The sequence below is a fragment of the Lutra lutra genome, chromosome 10, assembly GCF_902655055.1.
Source record: "Lutra lutra chromosome 10, mLutLut1.2, whole genome shotgun sequence".
Taxonomy (NCBI): Eukaryota; Metazoa; Chordata; class Mammalia; order Carnivora; family Mustelidae; genus Lutra; species Lutra lutra.
The window spans coordinates 108,845,829-108,866,653 of NC_062287.1; the positions used below are offsets into that span (position 1 = coordinate 108,845,829).

General features: G+C 59.2%; 1 protein-coding gene across 4 annotated transcripts in view; it reads right to left on the reverse strand.

The window, feature by feature from the left end:
* Positions 1-813: 813 nt before the first annotated feature.
* Positions 814-20,825, reverse strand: part of SPTBN2 (spectrin beta, non-erythrocytic 2) — a 37,181-nt gene continuing 17,169 nt past the window's right edge. For all 4 annotated transcript variants that reach the window (XM_047691178.1, XM_047691177.1, XM_047691175.1 and 1 more), the window contains 28 exons: positions 20,287-20,404; positions 19,755-19,913; positions 19,103-19,405; positions 17,991-18,144; positions 16,922-17,792; positions 14,825-14,962; positions 13,699-14,455; positions 12,871-13,073; positions 12,405-12,495; positions 12,011-12,157; positions 9,594-9,857; positions 8,213-8,437; positions 7,815-7,904; positions 7,234-7,494; positions 7,019-7,149; positions 6,547-6,751; positions 5,675-6,049; positions 5,210-5,454; positions 4,974-5,112; positions 4,609-4,693; positions 4,162-4,358; positions 3,685-3,827; positions 3,521-3,596; positions 3,379-3,429; positions 2,953-3,173; positions 2,479-2,652; positions 1,859-1,901; positions 814-1,669 (listed from right to left, as the gene is read on the reverse strand). In XM_047691178.1, coding sequence (XP_047547134.1) covers positions 1,436-1,669; positions 1,859-1,901; positions 2,479-2,652; positions 2,953-3,173; positions 3,379-3,429; positions 3,521-3,596; positions 3,685-3,827; positions 4,162-4,358; positions 4,609-4,693; positions 4,974-5,112; positions 5,210-5,454; positions 5,675-6,049; positions 6,547-6,751; positions 7,019-7,149; positions 7,234-7,494; positions 7,815-7,904; positions 8,213-8,437; positions 9,594-9,857; positions 12,011-12,157; positions 12,405-12,495; positions 12,871-13,073; positions 13,699-14,455; positions 14,825-14,962; positions 16,922-17,792; positions 17,991-18,144; positions 19,103-19,405; positions 19,755-19,913; positions 20,287-20,404 — 6,100 coding nt within the window. In that variant the 3' untranslated portion in view covers positions 814-1,435. The remainder of the gene's footprint in view (positions 1,670-1,858; positions 1,902-2,478; positions 2,653-2,952; positions 3,174-3,378; positions 3,430-3,520; positions 3,597-3,684; positions 3,828-4,161; positions 4,359-4,608; positions 4,694-4,973; positions 5,113-5,209; positions 5,455-5,674; positions 6,050-6,546; positions 6,752-7,018; positions 7,150-7,233; positions 7,495-7,814; positions 7,905-8,212; positions 8,438-9,593; positions 9,858-12,010; positions 12,158-12,404; positions 12,496-12,870; positions 13,074-13,698; positions 14,456-14,824; positions 14,963-16,921; positions 17,793-17,990; positions 18,145-19,102; positions 19,406-19,754; positions 19,914-20,286; positions 20,405-20,825) is intronic.

A 20,825-nucleotide genomic window follows, 5' to 3' on the forward strand; every position in this document is an offset into this window, starting at 1 on the left:
AAAAAATATATATATATAGGTAGGGCTGCTTCTCTGGAGAGATCTCCTCTGAGCCCCCAAAAGAAATGGTTGTTTGTAGGTTTCTGGGAAACAATGAAAGAACAAAGCTTTTCCTGTAGGAGACCACCAAAGCAATAATACTCTTACCCTCCAATTGCCAAGCCAGAGACAAGGGAGAAAACTAATTTTTTTTAATACTTCACCAGATCTAGAATATATTCTGTGTTTTTGTGTGTTTACACACTTTGGATGTACCTGGTGGCTTCCCAGAGTGATGTCATCCTATGGGTCAGTGGATTGGGAACTTGCCACTTCTCTGATCCCTGTCTGACCACCCCCCCCGTGATCCTCTCTATTGGGGAGGAGACAGAAGATGGGGTCAGTCCTCACCCCCACACACTCCCACTTTCCACTGTCGTGCTGAGCGGTGGCTGACACTTGCTTGGGCAATTCAGTCTTCCATTTTTGAAAACAGTTGAGAGAGTCATGCGTAAAGAAAGTTGTGTACCAGGGAAGGAGTTGTTCGCTGCCTTTTAACATTGATAGTGCTTGTTACCATCACCCTGACCCACGGTGAACTTCTTTGGTCTAAAAAGAGGCTTGTCGTTGGTCAGCCCAGCAGACTGGAGGTCCTCATCATGGGGAGATGAGACCAGGGTAGGGAGGCTCTCAAAATAATATGGCTTGTTGAGGGCTGGGAGGCTGGTGGCGGAGTGGAAACCTGACATACAGGAGACCAGAGCCAAAGGCAAGAATGTGGGCACAGGCAGGGAGGCTTGTGGTCGGGAAAGCAAAGACACCCGGAAGCAGTGAGAGAAGCTGAGCTGTTTAATCACCTCCTTGGCCAGGCTCCAGGCTGTGGCTGCCCCAAACAACTCACTGGGAAGCCACGGAGCGTCGCCGGAGATGGAGTGGCCGCTTGAGTCAGAGGAGGAGTCAGGGCAGGAAGGGGAAGCTTCGGGGGCTCTGACTCGGCCATCTGGCAATCTCGCCCCCAGGTCCTGCTTCAGCTCTGACAGGTTCCTGGCTGGTCCCCAGGGTCAAAGGACTGAGGGAAGTGCCCTCGCTGCGGTGGGGGAATGACCTGAGGCAGGGGCAGCCGTTTCCACGTTGCCTATATGGAGGGTGCAGCGCGGTCCACACCCGGGTCGGGATTGGGGCACAAGGCTGGGGGGGGGAGGGAAGAACTTGGGAGGCGGGAGTGGAATTGGGGGTCGCCTGGGTCCCACCACCAGTCTGGAATTAAATAGCAGGAGAGGAGCGTTGCCCTGGGGAACACTGACTTGTCCTCCGAGACAGTTCCTGGTGATGGGCTGACCTTGGCAATAGACCCTAGCAGCAGGCAGTTGTCCTGACAAGAGGGTGGTCCCTGTTGGCAGTCCCTGGCAGTTTCCTGAATCGAGGGAAGAAGCCAGCCTGGGAGTCTCGCCCCCCACTACTTGTTCTTCTTGAAGAAGCTGAAGCGTTTTTCTCTCTCTCGTTCTCTGCCGTCCTTGCTGCGAAGTACGACAGGCCCCTCCGCCCCGACCGGTGACACTGGGGGCATGGTCATGGCCCGGGTCATGCCCCGGGCGGCGCTGGGCAGCGCTGGCTCTTCAGGCTCTCCGGAGGCAGAGGACGCGGTGGCGATGGCGGCATTCACCACCCGCAGCCACGAGCTCATCTCCGCCTGCACAGGGCACAGAGGGGGCAGGGGCTCAGCCGCGAGGCCGCTAGGGGCTGGGCGGGCAGACGGCAGGCAGGCCTCCAAGGAGCGGGCAGAGAAAAAGGGAGGAGAGGGAAGAAAGGGGAATCCGCAACTGGAATGTTCTGAAAAGGGTGCGGAAAGGTGGGAGCGTGGGAGAAGGGGCCAGCTCACCTCATCCTTGGCCTGGAATAAATACTCTTTTCCATCCTGTAAGCTGTTGGGGGAAAGAGAAACGTCAGGGCAGAGCTGAGAATGTGGGAGGGCTACCTGAGAGCTGGGGAGAGCTCAGGCATCAGGCCGAGAGCAGGCTGGGGAACAGGCGGCCGCGGCCTTCAGCGCCGGACCAGACACGCTCTGCACATTCTTCAGGTTCCCAGGACCGCGCAGAAGCGAACCCTTCCAGTCCGGCCGCCGGGGAGCGTGGTGAGCGCAACTGCACCCCGGGCCATGCCTCTTGCTCCGGCCGCTTGCTGGCCGGCAAGGGCAGGCCCTGGGAGTCCCCGGTAGCTGGGCAGCACCAGCCCCCTGCCTTCCGAGTTCCCACCCAGGATCTCGTTTTGGCTTGCCATCGTCAGCAGGCAGGCCTGCATCTTGGGGCTCCTGAGCCCCCTTAGTGTGGATTACAACCAGGACCCCCCACCTTTCCCTCATCTCCATCGCTGGCCCCAAACACCCAGCCCTGTAACACTCGGCCTCTGCTCCTAGCTCCTGGCTTCCCTTTGCTTTGTATCGCACCCCCCACCCCCCACCTCCGCTTCCCCTCCCGCCCCGAGGGCACCTTGCACTCCTACCCCAGCTTGAAGACATGTTTGCGCTTTCGATAATCAAAGGCGACGCTGCCCTGGGCCCTGGCCAGGCTGACAGGCACCTCTCCGTGGTACGGCACTCCCGCGCTGGCTGCCTTTGCGTCTTTATAAAAGCCGAGGCTCCCACGCCGGAGGACGCAGTACACGTTTTGCCACGACCTTGGAGGGACCGTGGTGTAGGTGAGGTGGGTGGCCAGTCTCTGCGGGGCCTAGAACCCTGGGACGAGCTCGGGTGTCTGAGGACTGCTACTGCCAGCCCTGTCTGTGTGCTCCTTGTCTTTACCCACTCCAGACCCTCACCTGAGGCCCCGCTCTCCTCCTGGGTCCTCTCCCGGTCCCCGAGGTCCCTCCTCCTCCAGGGCACCCCTTACCCGTCTATGGAGGAAGGGTTTGCGGGGACGCCTCTTCAGAAGGCGGGAACGGGAGAGGCCACCAGTGCCGGGTAGCCAGGCCCAGTACCTGTTGGCAGCCTTCTTGCCAAAGGCCTCCATCTCCTGTTTGCGACACAGCATCCCCTCCATCTGTTCCTGCGCAGAGAGCTCGGGCCCTCGGGGTGGCAGAGTGGCAACCCGGGCTGACTCAGACGACCTGCTCTGGGGCATGGCGGGAGGGGCTGGGCCCTGTGTCCGGCTGTGCTTGTCTCCCTGGGGCCCATTGGCCTCGTCCCCAGGTCCAGACCCCTGTGGGGAAAATGGAAAACGGTCAGCCTCATAGGAAGAGATGGGAAATACCTCGCCTGAAGGTCATGAAGCTTGACCTCCAGGAGCTGTGTGTCCCTTGGGCCTCCGGCCTCTCCCGCACCCAGCATCACCGCCACCTGGCTCACGCCCCCGTGCGCCCCTCCATCTCCCGTTGTTCACACCCAAACCTCCAGGAGAAACTCACAGATCCTTCTGCAAAGGTGCCCTGCTCCGGTCTCTGCTGCTCCGACAGGGGCTACAAGGACAAGAAGCTGTAAGAAGATGGGCCGGTGTGGAGGGGGGTGTGCTGAGGTCCTGATGGGGGTGCACAGGGCAGTGGGGCTCACCTGTGGGGACTCTGCGTCTGTGCAGACTCCGTTGACGCTGGCCTGCTGGGTGGACGCCAGGAGCCGGGGCTGGGTTCTGGAACAGCAGGAGGTGACACAGAGCATGAAGCCCGTGGGCGGCTCAGACTCCGCCTCCTCTCTCCCCTGAGTGTCCCAGCTCTCACCCGTCCCAGGCGGCGCCAGGAGCTGTCTTGCTGTCCACCAGATCCCCGGCAGGCCGACTGGCTGTGGGCTCTGGAGCAGGGGGCTGTTTCCTCCGTTCCTCCTCCTCCCTCTTTCTTTTCCGCTCCTTCTCCTGCTCTTCCAGCTGTCAAAACATTCTGGGATCAGAGCATAGAAGGTCTCACTTAAGAGGACCAGGGCCTGGGGGAAAGCTGAAATGCCTCAGCTCTAGCCTGATGAAACAGAAAGTATTGGAAACAGAATTCCAGAAGAAGGTGCGGATTGGAAACAACGGGGGAGACAGTGTCTCTCAGCGTCCCCCTGGCTGGGGTGGGGTGGGGGGGGGTGGAGTGATGGCTCCAGCTCTGCTGACAAGGGGCACCGTTGGCTCACATTTGGGAGAGGCTGGCGCAGAGGGGAGAGCAGGGGCCTGGGGCAGTGGGAGGGGGCCGGCAGCCCTGGGGTCCCACAGCCCTCACCGCTGTGAGCTTCTCCAGTGCGCTGAAACGCTCCTCCCAGGCCACCGCTGACTTCTGGAAGGCCTCGTGCCGCTTGATGAGGCTTTCGACCTCATCGACTGTGCAGCCCAGCTCAGCGCTGCGCACCAGTGGCTCTTGGCTGCACAGCCAGGCCTCCGCCATACCCGCATCTCTCCCAAACACGAGCACCTCCAAAACTGCAAGGGTTGGGGGGGTCACAGGGAGAGGGCAGGTCAGAGCACCAGCAGGGCACTGCAGCCGCAGCCCTTCGAGAACAGAGACCCGGAGGAAGCCAGTGCCCCAGAGCAGGAGCATGGCGTGACCCGGGCAGTGCCAAGAGTGGGCACCTTGAGTTCCATGCCCAGGCCTCTTGGTCTTACCTACTCTGGTCTACTTGGTCTTATCTACCTACCCTTCTCCTGAGCCCTGGCCCCCACGGCAGCTCACCAAGCTGGAGCCAGTCCATCTTCTCCTGCCACTTGTCTGCTGTCTCCTGGCGCCGTGCCTGCAGCTGGGACAGCTTCTCTGAAATCTGGGGGGAGGGGGGCAGGCAGAGACGTGAGTTAGCACCCAGTGCGACCTTTCCAGGATCCCTGGAGGACTCACACAGGGAACTAGTGAATTCTGATGTCAGGAGGCAGACGGTTGGGGCAGGGGGTGGGGAGTTGGAATGGGGAAATCCCTGAACAGCACTGAAGTGAGAGAGGTTTCTACGAAGGAAGAGTGAGAGGAAGGAGGGAGACTCAGAGGAGACATCAGCACTCGGGCCTCCCCCTGAGAGGATGACCTGGCGGTGCACACACATCACCCACCTCCTCGGCTGCGTAGTGGCTCCTGGCAAGCAGCCCCTGGCCCATGTCGATGCACGAGGAGAAGCGGTCGGCCCTGGCCTCTATCTCCGCCTTGATGCCCTGATGGTTCTTGATGACCAGGTCTGCGGAGGACACATCCCTGGGGGCACAGAGACCACGTTACTGCCGGGCCCACAACCCTCTCCCGGCTGCCCGTCCACACCCCGTGGAGGCCGTGGGGCACCGGGGGGCCTTACCGGGGCCGCTCCTGGGCGTCCATCTGCAGGTTCACGCCGTCCATCCACAGCATCAGCTCCCGGACAGCTTTGAGGAAGCGGAACTTGTCCGTGGTGTCCAGCAGCAGCTGGCGGCGGGCAGCAGAGCTTCCCTGCAGCTGGGTCCAGGCCTCGGCCACAGCCTGCATGTGACGGCCGATCTCCTCGGCCTTGTCTCCAGCGTAGGCCTTCTGGAGCCGGTGGCCATCGTCCTGCACCTGCTGGACCTGCAGGGCCCCACTCAGAGTGAGGTAGAGCCGGCGGGGAGGACTCCGAGGAGCTGCGGCCTCCCAGTCCTGGTCTCGGGTCTCCGTTCTCCGATCTCGCCCTCCTGTCCATTTTACCAGTCACCCTCCCTGCGTTCCCGCGACCCCCCACCCCCGGCCCCACCGTTCCCCACCAAGTCTTCCCCAAGCCAGCCCCCATCTTGCCGCACGGGGTGCAGACCTGGGTGCTGAGGGCCTGGATGTCATGCTCGAAGGCACAGTGTCGGCGCTGCAGGGCCTCAGCCGCGTTGAGGTCACGGCCGGTGCCATCGGGCAGCTGCTGCTGCTTGTGCTGGACCCGCACCAGGGCCTGGCGGGCCCCGTGCAGGAAGTGCTGCAGCCCGTGGGCCGCGGCCAGCACCTGGCCCCGCGTGTCCAGCAGCTCGAGCAGGTCGGCCCAGGCCTCGTTGAGACTGTCCTTCCACTCGGCCACGGTGGCCCGGGCGGCGTGACCCCCGGCGATGAGCCCATTGGCCAGAGCGTTGGCGCTGTCCACGCGCTCCTGACCGATGGTGCTCGTGTCCCGGGAAAACTCTCGGAATTTGTCCCGGAGCATCTGGAGGAGACACGGACAGGGCCGTCACGCTGCTGGACACGGTCCCTGCCTTACTCCTGAGTCTTTTCTCCCCAAACCAAGAGCCCACTTCTCTCCCTGGGCCCCATGGGTCAAAACAGGTTTCTTCCATGGGGCAACTGGTTTCCATTTACCCCAGATGTGACTGATGCCCCCAGGCCCTAGCAAAAGCACGGGGGTTGCCTGGGACCTTTGGCTTTCAGGCAAGGATACCCTAATTATGGTCCATATATCTGCACTCATGAGGGTTCAAGCCCCCAAACTCTGCAGAGGAACCTCAAGGCCCCCATGCTGGTGAGTTCTGTTGGGAAAGAAGGATTGGAAACTTCCTTTTTGGCCCATCTACATGCAGCCCCATGACCTCCATTTTGCACGATTCTTCAGATACCCAAGGATGGCTCCCCTCAGCCCAGTCTCATGCCCCCTGCCCCCAGCCCTCCCTGGGGCGGCTCTGCGGCCGGTGTCCACCCCGCACTCACAGTCACGTGCTCATAGTCCTGGCCCAGCTCGTGCGAGGCTGCCACCACCTCGCGCTCCTGGACCCACTGCTCCAGGTCATCCAGCTCCCGGCGGAGCTGGCAAAGCCGCAGATGCTCCTGCAACCGCTCCCGCCGCTCCCCGGCCAGCTCCTTGAGGCTGGCGTACAGCTTGTCCACCTGGGCTTGGCGGATCGATATCCGTGTGCTGCAGAGGCAGGACAGGCACCGCCGGGCTTAGGATGCCGGGCTCTGATCCCCCTTCTGTTCCGTAGAGTCCTGTCCCCTCGGGTGCCCCCCAACTTCCTGCCAGGTCTCTGCTCGTCCAGTTCTCTAGACAGGTCTGCACACGTGTAGTCCCGGAGGCTCCCCAGTCCCCGCACCGCCCCAGAACCGGCCCCCGTCCCCGTGTGTCCCCCCCCACCCCCATCCCGTCCCCAGGGGCAGTTCTCCCTTGGTTGCGCGCTGGGCTCACCTCTCTGGGTGGTTGTGGTCGATCATGTCCTGGCTGCTGGCGGCCAGCTGGCGGACGGTCTGAGCGTAGTTGGCCAGGGCTTGCTCCAGCCCCTGATGCTTCTTCACCGCCGCCTGGGCGCTGAGCTCGTCCTGGGGACGACAGCGGGCGTCAGGGAGCGGCCTCTGCGGGGAGAGAGTGGCAGCCCCGCAGGCTGGCTCTGCCCGGCCTCTCACCTTGGCCTTCTCCTGGCCCATCATGTGCAGCTCCTGCTCACCCATCCAGGCCTCCGCCTCGGCGGCGTCGCGGTAGAACTGCTGGGCCCGCAGGGCGTCCTCCAGTCGCTTTCCTCGAAGCTCCAGCTCGCGGCCCAGGCGTTTCCACATCTCCTGCAGCTCTGCCAGCTCGGGGCCCGCCGCCGCTGCGCCCAGGGCACGCTGCCGCTCCGTGAGGTCTGCGATCCGCGGCTCATGGCCCTGTATCTCCTTCTGCAGGGTCTGTCCCCAGTGGCAGAAGAGGACACTCTGACAGGGGGCCCCTCATCCTCCCTTTCCCCCTCACCCCTGCTCCACACCCAGCTCCTTAGTCCCAGGCCTCGTTCTCCCTCCGTCCTCCTCACTCGCTCCCTTTCAATCTACCTGGTCTGCTTTGGAGGGAACCCACCCTCCCGCGGTGAGGGAAGGCCCACCCCTGAGGTGTGCGATCCCACACAGCCTCGAGGGGAGCCAGAGAAACCCCAAGGTTTTTTAAGAAAACACAAACTTCCGGGTCTGGGAGGCTCTGGGACCTTTTCTTTTGCCCTTAGACTTGGACTCACCTGGTTTTTCTTCATGAGGAGCTGGACACTGGGCAGGTCCTTGCCGTGCTCCACGGAGCTAGCCATGGGCAGCCGCTCTGTCACCCACAGCTGCATGAGAAAGAGGGGGTCAGTGGAGGTCCAGAGAGCAAAGCAGGAGGAGGGGTTGGATGGTGGGGAGACCTGCAGGGAGGTTTTTCTAGGTCTCCTGGTGAGTGTGTGCTGGGAACAGCCATCTTGGAGTCTGGCGTGAAGGGCATCCCCAAGAGTCCCTCCAGGGTCTCTGTTCAGCGCCAGATGGAAGAGAGAACAGCGCTGCTGGCATCGCCCCAGCATCCAGGAAGGAGACTAGAAAGCAACTGGCAGGACGCAACTCGCCAGGACGACGACACGACCCCATCGCAGCCCTAGTGACTCACGATCTCATCCTCCACGTCCCGGTGGAACTGGTGCTGCTCACGAGAGGCCTGCAGGCGCTGGCAGCGCTCCTTCATGGGCTGGCACAGGGCCCGGAACTTCTCTTCCACGGCCCTCGAGGTCCTCTCCACCTCCCCCGCACCCTGGTCCTCCTGGGCCAGCGCTGTCGCCTGGGCCTGGATGGCCTCCACCTCCTTCTCTCGTACAGCCATCTCCCGTTCCAGCATCTGTGACCCGGGGAGGAAGGAGCCATGGTCAGCGCACACGGCTTATGTAGCCAACGGACATTTCTCATCCCCAGGGAGAGCATCCCCGCATGGCCTCGCTCGGTGGAGCCCAAACTGTAACACACGAGTCCAGGGCTGTGTGATAACTGGGCCACCTACCCGTTTATTGCCTCTCGGACCCAAATTCACTTCCGTGCCAGGTACATCTTACCTTGTTTTGAGACCTCGCAAGGGAACCCTGTCAACACTTGCCAGTGTTGGTGCAATGCTAGGCCTTGTGAGTAGGGGGTGCTAGAGGACACCACAAGGCGCAGGACGGGAGGCTGCTAGCTCGGGTTCCAGCTCGCAGTTCTTTTTGCTCCTGAGGCAAAACTGGCCCATCATGTGCAGGAAATCCAGGGGCTCCCGCCCTCCAGCAAGTTTGGTGGCATCCCAGCGGCAGCCTCCTAGTGGCCCGTCTTGGCCTGCCAGCTTTAGACCTGCTTGGTCCCATGATACCCCCCGCAAAGTTCTACAACACCCAGTGGGCCTCGGCCCTCTCCACGGTCTGAAACGCCACCTTGGGGTGGTGGCGGGCGGGGGGCACCTTGTTCCTCCTTGGGTACCCCTCCTCAGCCCTGGAGGTAGTAGCTGCTACTCCTGTACTCTTTATCGCAGGGACCAGCAAATCCTGCCCCCTGCCTGTTTTTGCAAATAAAGTTTTATTGGCACAGAGCCCCACCCATTACACATACAGTTTTACATTTTGCCTATGGCAGCTTTTACGCTACAAGAACAGAGTTCTTGTGAAGGACACCATATGGCCTAAAGGAGCCAAACTATTACTGTCTGTCTCCTTATAGTTTTCTGATCCCTACTTTTGAATTCCCTTTACCCTTTTTGGTAGTTAGGCACCTTTTACTAATTAATACTTCTTTTTCTTAAAGTTTCCTTGTTCAAGTTAGAGTGTGGGTTCTGTCTCCTGATTTTGTTCCGACTGATACTCATTCCCTGAGATTCTGATACAGTGGCCCACGGACCTCGCTTTCAGGAATACCAGGAAAGATGTTGTCTATGAGGCCTTAGAATGACCTCCCAAGTCTCAGGAACCACAGACCCCCTCCTCCTTTCTGCCACGGTTCACCGTCCCCATTGCAACCACGGGCCTGGAAAGCACCTGTTGCTTTTTGAGCAGAATGTTGACGCTGGTGAGGTCCTTGCCATAGTCGTCAGAGTGCAGCTGGGCCTGCAGGCTCTCCAGCCAGCTCTCCAGGGCGGAGCAGCTCTGGGCAAACAGCTCGGCTCGGTTGGCATCGAAGAGGCTGCGGGCCTTGGCCTGGGTGGTGCTCTCCAGCCTGTCCCAGCGCTTGTGCAGGTCATCCAGCTTCTCGGACACCAAAGCTTTCAGCTCTGGCTTCTCGAGGGTCAGCTCCCGCCCTTCCTGGGGGGTGGGACACAGACAGGGTCAGTGTCAGAATTAGATGCCACTGAACTTTATGGGTCAGTAGCGGCCCAGGGAGCTAAAGGGCAGTAGGAACCTGAGGTGTAGGCCACAAGTGCAAGTTCTTGGGTATTCTCCACAACACACTCATCTCAAAGGTTTCAAACCCCTCCTAAACCACGCCTCCCACTGCTGATGACACCCTACTTGTTCAAGGGCCAGCTCAAACCTCGTATCAACGAAGAAGCCACAGAGACCTTTCCTTTTTTGGGCTCCTTCATGCTTATGGCTTCTGGGGCCATGCACATGTGGTCTTGTGTATTCACTGTCCTCTCCCGTTTCTCAGAGAGTCACCCCTCACCTGAGTTATGTACACGCAAGTCCCACCTGCTCTCCCCTCTCCCAGCCTTTCTGCTTGAGGACTTTGGTTGCTGGGGAGGTGGGGGAAGCATGGTCTCTTGACCTGTGTGCAAGACAGACCGGAAGTATCCGAGAGTTCAATGCCCTGGGAAGCAGCCCTCAACCAGTGACAGACGGGGAGCTGGCGGACAAACACTCAGCATCCTTGTGCCTTGGTCGGGATAACACTGATGCGTGTTCTACACTGTCTCCCAAGGTGCCTTGTTAGGACTGAGTGCCAGCTGCCCCCTGGGGTAACTGACGTGGCAGAGGACCCATTATTGAACGCCTTTCCTTTTCTATCCCAGCTCCCCACTTCCCTACTGGTGTTTTCTGTGCTCATCTCCCATATAAGTGGCCTGCACTGGAAGTCTTGTTTCAGGGTACGCTTCTAGAACACAAACCAAGGTTCTGCCTTGAGGCTGTCTTGTGCCTGGCTGCCAAGATGAAGAGCTAGTGTTTAGCACTGCTTGGGCAACTCCGTGGGCCTTCGGCACAGTCCACACATCGATGCACAGTCCTCATGTACGGTCAAGGCCTTTGGTGACCTAGCTGAACAGGTTCTTCCCACCTTTTCTTCCATGGGGCCCCTTTCCCCATTCTGTGTTCCTGCCAGACTGACTTACCCCCTTGTTCCCGTACAGGCACCTCACTTCCACACCTCGGGTTTCCTGTTTGTGCTGTTTTCTCTGTCTAAAAACATCATTCCTCCAATATCTCTGCTTGTCCAAATTCTACTCAACCTTCAGGGACTGCCCTAGAGGCTCCGGGCCCCTAGGATTCCTCTACCTCCTTTCTCCTTGTAAACAGAGTTTTATTGGCACAGAGCTTTACGGGCACACGCAGAGGGACCAGGCTTTATCAGGCCCTCTCTTAACTGCATCTGTCATATTCTGCTTTGGATGTAACTTTGGTGTTTGCGGATCTGTCTCAAATCCTGGCGGTAGCGTCATTCTCAATGGGGCAGCCGGCCGTAGAATCTCCTTCATTCCCCCTCTCGGTGCCCTGTACAATGCTTCGCATATAGTAGCGCCAAGTAAATATTTGCTGAACAAACAGAAACACCAGACATACACTGGTCTCCTCCTCTCCCCAGCCCTGCCCTTGAGGGAAGGAGAGTGTCTTTTCACATAGCCTGCAGGGTGCTGAGCACACACAAGGTCGCCTGCCCAGGCATACTTGCTGAGTTGAAATAAAGTTTTACCTATGCTCGGCTCTACAGGAAGTGGTGGGTTTGGAGACCAGGAACAATAAGACTCATAAGCAAGGGTTGGTAAACTGTGCTCTGCGGGCCAAATGCGGCCCCCACCTGTTTTTATAAATAAAGTTTTATTGGAACACAGCTATGCTCAATCCTTATGTATTCTCTATGGCTGCTTTTGCGGAGAGTTGAGTAGTCACAGCAGAAACCATGTGGCCCGCAAAGCCCCTGAAAATATGTACCACCTGGCCCTTGGCAGAAGTTTGCTGACCTCTGCTGAAGAGTGTCACTGTGGTCCCGATGCAGGGATAGTTACCACATTGATGCAAAGCTGCAGTTTGGCTCCCTACTGATTTGCACTTTTCCAAAGTTCTGGAGTCACTGTCTCAGAGACCTAAGACTTTTGTTCCCCAGAACTTAAGTTTCCATCTTGGAGGACTGGCACCAGAGACCCCATGACCACTGACCCTGAAAGCACCCCAGCCTGAAGCCAGGATCCCGTCCTGAGGCGGCCCCGGGGCTGTCTTCTTGCTGCTGCTGTCACCCCACTCACCTTATCCACTTTGTCCAACCAGTCTTTGTTGGCAGCCAGCTCGGCCATGAACGCCTGGTGCTTCTGCCACTTGGTGTGCAGGTTGCGGGCCTCGTCATAGGACACGTCCTGGGCTGTCAGCATCTTCTCGTCAATCCAGAGCTTCAGCTGGACCAAGCACAGAGCAGGGGTGGAGAAGGGCAGAGTACATTTCAGAAGCACTGAGGCCTAAGGGGGTGAGGCGAGCTAGGAGAAGAGGTGGCTGCGGGGAGAAGCCAGGCCAAGAGGCGGGGGTCCATCATCTTACTCAGGTGCCACTGCCATGGTCTTACTCTAGGCTCAGCAAGCCAGGGCACGTCAGCAAACGGATGGCTGGGAAATGCGGGAGGGGACATGCGGGAATAGGGAGCCTTACCTCCTGACAGTCTTGCAGGAAATGCTGCTGCTCTCGGTTGTCCCGAAGACGGCCCAGAAGCTGCTGCACTGCTTCTTGATTTTTCTTGTGTCTGTAATGACAGGCCCTTGTGAGGCCCTCGAACTTGCTGGCAAAGGGTTATGACCCTCTCATTAACCTAGAAGCCTGCAGTCCTCCTGCTATGGGCTCGATGCCTTCGGGGAGCACTAACCCGGGATTACTGATGTCCAGCGTCCAGCTAGGCCAGCGGACGTCGCCTCCCCTGGTGGCGGGTAGGCAGACCTTCCCAGCTCATGGCCTAGTCCCTCTCTGGCCACTGACTTCTTCCTCCTCTGCTTTTCGTCAGCCCCCACCACCATCCGTCTGTCCGTGCTGCGTTCCCCAGCTTCTCCATCAGCAGAACAGGCCGGGCTGCTCCCACTTGCTTCCCATCGGGGCTCCCATTTACCTACTGTCCTCACCATACCTCCTCTCGATGGAGTCTGCTTTCTCCTGGATCTTCTCGGCGTGGATGTTGCCCCCAGACACGAGCTGGCGCCCAGCCTCCAGCAGCCCGCGGATCCGCTCTCCGTTGGCATCCATGGTGCTCATGAAATCCTCCAGTTTTTTTATGGCGGCATCCGCAGCTTGGAGTGTCCCCGGCATCTCCGTGTGGGACAAAACGTAGTCCTGTGTGGGAGGACAGGGACGCAGCTCACTTCTCAAAAGTACTTGTCGACCTTGTGGAAGGGACCTACCGCGAGGACACATCGGACGTGGCGGCCAGCTGGGGAGGGGAGGGTGGATGGTCCGGCTCGAAGACCACGTGGGGGGCGCCCCATTACCCCACGGGCTTGCAAAGTAACAGGGGAGCTGGGCCAGAGGAACTTCGCAGCCCAAATCCTGTTTCAAATTATTTCTAGCCACTGATTTGATTCAGCAGCTACACAAGTCAGGTTTTCTATTTCTTCTCAAGTAAGTTTTGGCAAATTATATTTACATCTTTTTTTTTTTTTTTAATTCTGTTCAGTCTTTTTTTTTTTTTTTAAAGTAAGCTCTACACCCAGCGTGGGCTTTGAACCCATGATCCTGAGATCAAGAGTCACATGCCCTACTGACTAAGCCAGTTGGGCACCTACATCTTTTTTTTTTTTCTACATCCATATTTTTCTTGCACGGTCTCCCTGTCTGTCCTGGTTTCTCAGTTACTCCACCTGCTGCCATTTCCTCCCCATCCACCTCTCTTGTCCACACTTCCCTGTCCCTAGTCCCTTCTTCGGGGGGGGGGGGTGTCTCTGTGTCCCCGGGCTCTCACCTGGCTGCTGAGCACGCCCTCGGCCTGGCGCGCGTCCCGCAGAAAGCCTTGGAAGCCATGGGCCTGGGCCAGGCGGCCTTGCCGGCTCTCCCACATGCGGCCCAGCTCCTCCCAGCCGGTGCCCAGGGCTTCCAGCCGCTGCCGCAGGAAGAGGCACTGTGGGTCAGCCTGGTCCCTGGTCACCTCCTCTCCCAGGGCCCGGAGCCGGCTGTACTCGCCACGGGCCCGCTCCACCTCCCCCCGCAGGCCTGCGTGTTGGGCCAGGAGGGCCTCTGCCTCCGGCAGGGTGGCCGGCCCTTCTTCCGAGGCCACGGAGGTCTGCGTGCGACCGAGCCACGCCTGGAAGTCATCCAAGCTGCGCAGGAAGTCCTGCAGCCGCCGCGCCTCGCCCAGTGACTCTTCTCGGCGCCGCATGGTGGCCCTCAGGTCTTCCCAGCCGGCTTGGACCTCTCCAAGCCGGGCGTGGATGGCAGGGGCTTGGGCGGGGTGGCCGGCAGCCAGGGCATCGGCCTCTCGGGCCAGTTCGCCCACCCGTGCGGCGATGGCCTCCAGGTCTCGCTCGGTGCCGGCCAGCTTCCGCTGCAGGGCCAGCACCCCGGCCAGGTCATTGCCCAGGCCCTGGGTGGACTCGATGACCTTGGTCTTTTCTCTCATCCAGGCCTGGGTCTCCGTGCACTCCAGGTGGTAGTTCTGGATGCTCAGGGCTGACGTCAGAGCTGCCTTCTTGCCGTCCGCCAGGGTCCGGAACTGTTGCCACCTGAGGGTGGAGGGAGGGTCTGGTGACTGGAGCCACTCAGCTGCCCTGCACTGTCCGGGTCTATCTGGAAGCTTCTTCCCTGCCTCCCTCTGCTTTGGGATATTCTACCACCTGCTCTGCTGTGTTAAAGAGGCCGCTCCTGGCTCCTCCTCCCCCGAACCCCTGATTGCTCCCTGTCTAGCCACAAGCCCGATTGGACTACCTTCACCCCCTTTCACTCCTTCCCTCATTTCCTACCTCTGCCCTGCAACGTATACCAGAGGGCCTTCCTGCCTCGTTTTCAGTCTCCGTACCACGCCCTCCAGGACTCCCCTGCGGCTGCCATCCCCATCTGCTGCCCCCTTTCTTGGCTCCCCTCCCTAAGCCCACCTGTGGTTGAGCTGCTTCTGGGTAGTGACAATGCTGTCCTTGCCCGGCGTCTTGGCCTTCAGCAGCTGCTCTGCAATGTCATTCACGGCAGTAATCCGGGCTGCGAGGGCGTTCATCTCGGGCTCCAGGGTCTCGAACCTGAGCGGGAGGAAGAGGGTACAAGAGGTGGCCATGGGTCGTGGAAGTGGTGGTGCACCAGCCCACCTCCCCTAGATGCCCAGGAAAATGCCTCTCTGTCAACATGTGGCTGATTTATAGGACATCTGCACATCTTAACCTATGAGGTCTGCAGTATCTGTGGGTCAGGTGGGGAGCCCCAAGTCCCCCCAGACAAGTAGAAGAGCAGTCATCTCTAGAGCGACTCAAGTAGATGATGGTAGTTAAATACCGGGAACAGGTGCACGAACCAACGTAAGGCCTGGCCCAGTGCCTCATTCTTTATTAGATCCTCCCTATTCCTCCTGGGACTGACCCCTTAGCTGCCTAGCTGGGTCCCATCCTACTACCAGGTGTTAAAAAATGAATTGATAACCAAAAATATTTGTTTGAGTGATAAGGGTGTGAAGCACAATTTCTGTAATACTCTCACAGTCTGCAAATGGTTTCTATAAAGGGCCAGAGAGCAAATATTTCAGGCTGCGTGGGCCATAAGGTCCCTGTCACGAGTATTTAGCTCTGCTGTTGTAGTGCAAAAGCAGCCAGGGATGATATGGAAATGAATGAGCCTGGCTCTGTTCCAATAAAGCTTTATTTAAAAAAAAAAAAAAAAGGCAACAGGCTGGATTTGGCCCCAGAATTATAGTATGCTGATCCCTGTCATAGCATATCTTGGAAACTTAAAAAAAAAAAAAAAAAATCCTTAAATACATTTTTAAAACCATCAGGAAATTTGACTATAGGATGAGTAATAGATGATATCAAGGAATTGCTAATTCCGTTCTATATGATAATTAACAGTAGGGTGGTTCTGTGAGAAAAATTTCTGGGGCACCTGGGTGGCTCAGTAGGTTAAAGCCTCTGCCTTTGGCTCAGTTCATGATCCCAGGGTCCTGGGATCAAGCCCCACACTGGGCTCTCTGCTTAGCAGGGAGCCTGCTTCCTCCTCTCTCTCTCTCTGCCTGCCTCTCTGCCTACTTGTGATCTCTGTCTGTTAAATAAACAATACCATAAAACCTTAAAAAAATTTCCTTTCTCATGGATTTTAAGATGTATTATCCTGTAAATACAGCTACTTGATGAGGTGAATCAGTGTACCTATCTAAAGTTCTATAACATCAAAGCCTCCTCTATTTTAAGTCCACACAATTAAAAAATTTATTATATATTATACATTCTTCCTAATTCTTGGAGGACACATCGTGGGGAACACAGAAGTGAAATGATATTCTGGAGATCTGCTAATTTTTTTAAAAAATATTTTATTTTTACTTATTTATTTGAGAGAGAGAGACAGCGAGATAGAGCACGAGCGAGGAGAAGGTCAGAGGGAGAAGCAGACTCCCCGTGGAACTGGGAGCCCGATGTGGGACTCGATCCCAGGACTCCAGGATCATGACCTGAGCTGAAGGCAGCCGCCTAACCAACTGAGCCACCCAGGCGCCCCTGGAGATCTGCTAATTTTTAAAACAAAAAATAATCAAATATAGCAAGAGGCTGACTATCGCTGAATCTGGTGATGGTGATGTAGGGGGTTTGTGGTAGGTTTTCTCCCTTTGAGTATGTCTGACATTTTTCAAGAAAACAAAACCCAGACCACTGTTAAGACACAAAGGGTCGGAGGCGCCTGGGTGGCTCAGTGGTTGAGCCTCTACCTTCGGCTCAGGTCATGATCCCAGGGTGCTGGGATCGAGCCCCGAATGGGGCTCCCAGCTTAGTGAGAAGCCTGCTTCTCCCTCTCCCTCTGCAGCTCTCCCTGCTTGCACTCTCTTGCTCCCTGTCTCAAATAAATAAATAAAATCTTTAAAAAAAAAAAAAAAAGACTCAAGGGTCGTAGCAAGAGCCGGCGGTTTATGGTGGGTCGGGTGGCCCACACGCGGGCGGCCCCACTTGCCAGGCCTGCAGTGGTGGGGCTGGGGGGAGGTCTGCGGGGGGGCCTACCTCTGCTGTACCACCTCCAGGTCCTCCAGGCGCTCCGGCAGGGCCAGCCCATTGAGCCACTGCTCCTTCTCCTCCACCCACAGGCCGCAGGCCCCGGCCTCACTGAGCATCGTGTAGAGCGCCAGGCCCGCCTCCAGGGCCCGCGCACGCTCGCCTGCCCGGGCCTGCAGCTCCTCGTAGTGCCGCTCGAGGCTGGGCACCCTGCCCTGCACCTCTGGTGTGCGGCTCAGCGCAGGGGGCAGGGCGGCGGCCTGGTCCCTCAGGGCATCCAGGGCTGGCCGGTGGCTGCGGATCTCCTCCTCCAGGGCCCGGTGCTGTCGGGCCAGGGCCTGCGTGGAGAACTCATCGTGCCCCAGCTCGGGGCTGGACACCAGGCGCAGCGCGTCCACCAGCCAGGCCTCCATGTCGTTCGCGTCGGCCTGGAACTGGTAGAGGCTGGCGGCCTGGGCAAGCCGCTGGGCGCGCTCCTCGGCCAGGGCCTCCAGCCGCTCCCACTGGGCCTGCAGCTCGGCGGTGCGGGCGGCGGCCTGGCTGGCGCCAGGGTGGCCCTCGGCGACCAGCTGCCGGCCCTGTTCCAGCGTCAGCTTCAAGGGCCCCAGCCGGCCGCTCATCTCGCCCCGCAGGGCCGTGTGTTTGTTGAGCAGGCGGAGGGCACCGGTCAGGTCCCGGCCGGTGTCTGCGGAGGCCAGGAGGTGCTGCTGCTCCCGCACCCAGGCCTCGGCCTCACCCGCCTCCCAGAGGAAACGCCAGAGGCGCCGGGACTCCTCCAGCCGCGCCCGCCTGGTGGCGGCCAACTCGCACAGCGACTCGTAGCTCTGCTCCAGGGAGGCCACCCGCTCCGACACCAGCTGGGGGTCGCAGGGTTTGTACTCTGAAAAGGTTGGGGTGGAGGGTTGAGAGCTGTAGCCCAGCCAGCCCGCTGCCCCCACCAGTCCCTGGTTATGAATCTCCACCCCCCACCATCCCCTTAGGCCTCCCTCCCCAGCCCCGTCACCTCCCATCTGCCCCCACCCTTCCCGTCCCGGATTTGGCTTTTTCCCATCCAGCTGTCCTCCTTCCCCAGGGTCACCTTTGCCTGGGTCGCAGAAGCGCAGGGCCGAGGCGCTGACGGCTCGCACCCTCTCGGCCTGCACGGCGATGTCGGCTTCCACCAGCTCATGTAGCTGCAGCAGGTCCTCCACTCCGGCCAGGTGCTTACCCAGGTCGTGAGACTGCAGCCGGCCCTGCGGGGACAGGCAGCATGCCGGGGCCCACCCGAGGGCCTCCCACCCAACCTCCTTGGGTGGCTGTGGGGGTCACACCCTGAGGAGCACAGCCGTCCCTGTCCGTCGGCTCCCATTCACACAGGCAGTGACAGCCCAGCTCTGGGCCGACACCCCGGTCACCTTGTACTCAACTGCCCTCCTATGGAACGACCAACTTTCTTACTAAATCTTGCTCCCAAAATCTCTGTTCTGACTCATCTTCTCAGCCCCAGAATTCTCACCACCCTCCTGCGGGTCACTGCTCAGCCCCCAGCACCCCAGCAAGTCCAGGGTCTCTCCAGACCCACCGTCCTCTCCGTCCCTTGCCTAGATCACCGCACAGCATCTAATTGCCCCTTGGGCTGTCCACGGCCCTCTTGCACATCGTGGTCACAGTGACCTTTAAAAACATGAAGGCAGAATCCTGTCTCTCCTTTCCAGAAACTTCTGATCACGCTCAGTGCTCCATGCTACTCTGAACAAGACCCAAAGCCTGAGCAGGCCTGGCAGGCCCAGGGAGGTGGGGGTGGGGGGCTGGCTGCTCCCACCCTTACCTCATCCACTGCCCCTCCTGTTCTTCCAGTGCCCCCGGCCCTCCTTCCTACGCGGAACGCAGCACGCCTGTGCAGGCCCAGGGCTGCTCCTTCTGCCTATGACACTCCCTGCTTACACCTCCCCACGCTGACTCCCTGTGGGTCTGTGGTTCCTCAGAGGCCTTCCCGGACCACCTCACCCTGCAGCCCTGTTCTGTGTCCCCAGAGGCTCTAGGTCCGCCTACTGTTCTGTTTCACAACTGGCCCAGGGGTTTCCTTGGCAGCCTCCTTCAACTAGAAGGTGAGCCCCACGATGGCAGGGCCCGTTTGCTCTGTGTACAAGGCCCAGCGCGGGGACCTTCTCCCCCAAGATGCTCCCCTGCGCCCCCTGGGCCCACGGTTACCTTCATCTCCTCCATCCAGTCCATGAGGTAGAGCAGGTCCTGAAACACCTTCTGCAGCTCCAGGGTGAGGAGGAGCCGCTCCCGCCGGGCTGCCACCATCTGCCGCAGGAAGTCCCAGAGCCGCGCCACATTGTGCTGCCGCGCCGCGATGCGCCTGATGTCGTGGTAGCGCTCGGCCGCCAGCTCCGCGGCCACGGCGTCCACGGCCTGCACCCGGCCGCTGTAGGCCACGATGTCCGTCTCGATGGCCTCGTGCTTGCGCACGGCCGCCTCGACGGCCGCCAGCTCCAGCCCGAAGTTGTCCTGGGGCAGACGGCAGGCAAGGGGAAGTGGGGGAGCACAGGCCCCCCAGCTCGGCCCACCGGCCGTGTCTGCCTTCCAGGGCACTCCTGCCGCGAGACGCCAACTCCACAAGGTGGCCTGTCTCCTCTCTATCCTGTCCCAGCCTGGCTCCCTTTCCCCAGTTCAAGTCTCCGGCCCCTGGTGCCCCCGGTTCTGGGGACTCCGGGTTGTCTTCTGTGTGATGGACTCCTTGTTTCTTTAACTCCCCGACATAGCAGGGCTCCTAACCCACCTCCCTCTCCCCCCGCCCCCTCTCTCTGTACCTCCTGCCCAGCCTGCACAGGCAGAGCACCTGCCCCCCTCGCCCTACCTGGGACACGAGGCGCTGGTTCTCGCTAAGCCAGGTCTCCCGCATGGCCGCTTTGCGGTCGAAGCGGGCAGCCAGCTGCTCCAGCTTCTCCTGGCGGATCAGCTCGGTGCGCAGGGCTAGCTCACGCTCGTGCTCCGCTTTCTCCAGCCGCTCCCAAGCCTGCGAGGTCGGGGGACAGGGTTGGAGAGGAGGGGTCATCGGGACTGGGGGGCACATGATGAGTCCCAGAGGAGCTCGGTCTAGCAGGTCTGCCAGATGTGGTCGGTGAGACACTTGTGCATGGAAGCAGGAGAAACGGACAGCATGAGGGCCACGCAACCATGTGAAAACACTTCTGCTTACGGATGAGGACCGGAAGGGGATAGGGAACGATGAAGACCACTGGATTTGTCTGTGGTGGTGGGACTAGAGGTGAACCTCATCACTTATATTAATCTTACGCAGGAGGCCAGGACAAGCCTTCCGGTCAGGGCAGCGGGGGGGCTGGTGCCAAGGATGGGACATCTATGGGGTGGGGAGGGGGGCCGGGCACCTTGTTGATGTCAGAGATGAGCCGGCCCTCGCGGGGCGTGTAGACCTTCTGATTGTTGGCGCGCAGCTTGCTCTGGATGGTGAAGAGCAGAACTTCCAAGTTCCCCTTCTCGGTGAACCTGAGGCAGGAGGCCAGGTTGGGGTCAGAGTCAAAGGCCACACAGGCACAAGGACTCTATGTTTCAAACCGAAAGGTCCTTGTCTTCTCGTGATCTCAGTGCAAAAGCCAGAAAATATGGGCAAGCAAAAAGAACATAATTTTAAAACAAATGAAAACCGGACAGAAATGACCAGTTACACTTCGGCACGTATGTACTTCTTCTTCCTTTTTTTTTTTTTTGGTTACACAGATGGGATTATTCCAGAACCATGGCTGACATCACCGAGGACTCATCCACCACGAGCCAGGCCCTGCTCGTGTCTGGCTTTCACTGTCACCCGCATTCTCTTATTGCTTTCATTTTCCAGATGGGAAAACGGAGGCACGGAGAAGCCGGAGAAGCTGCCCAGTGCTCATGACTGCTTGACGGCAGAGGCAGG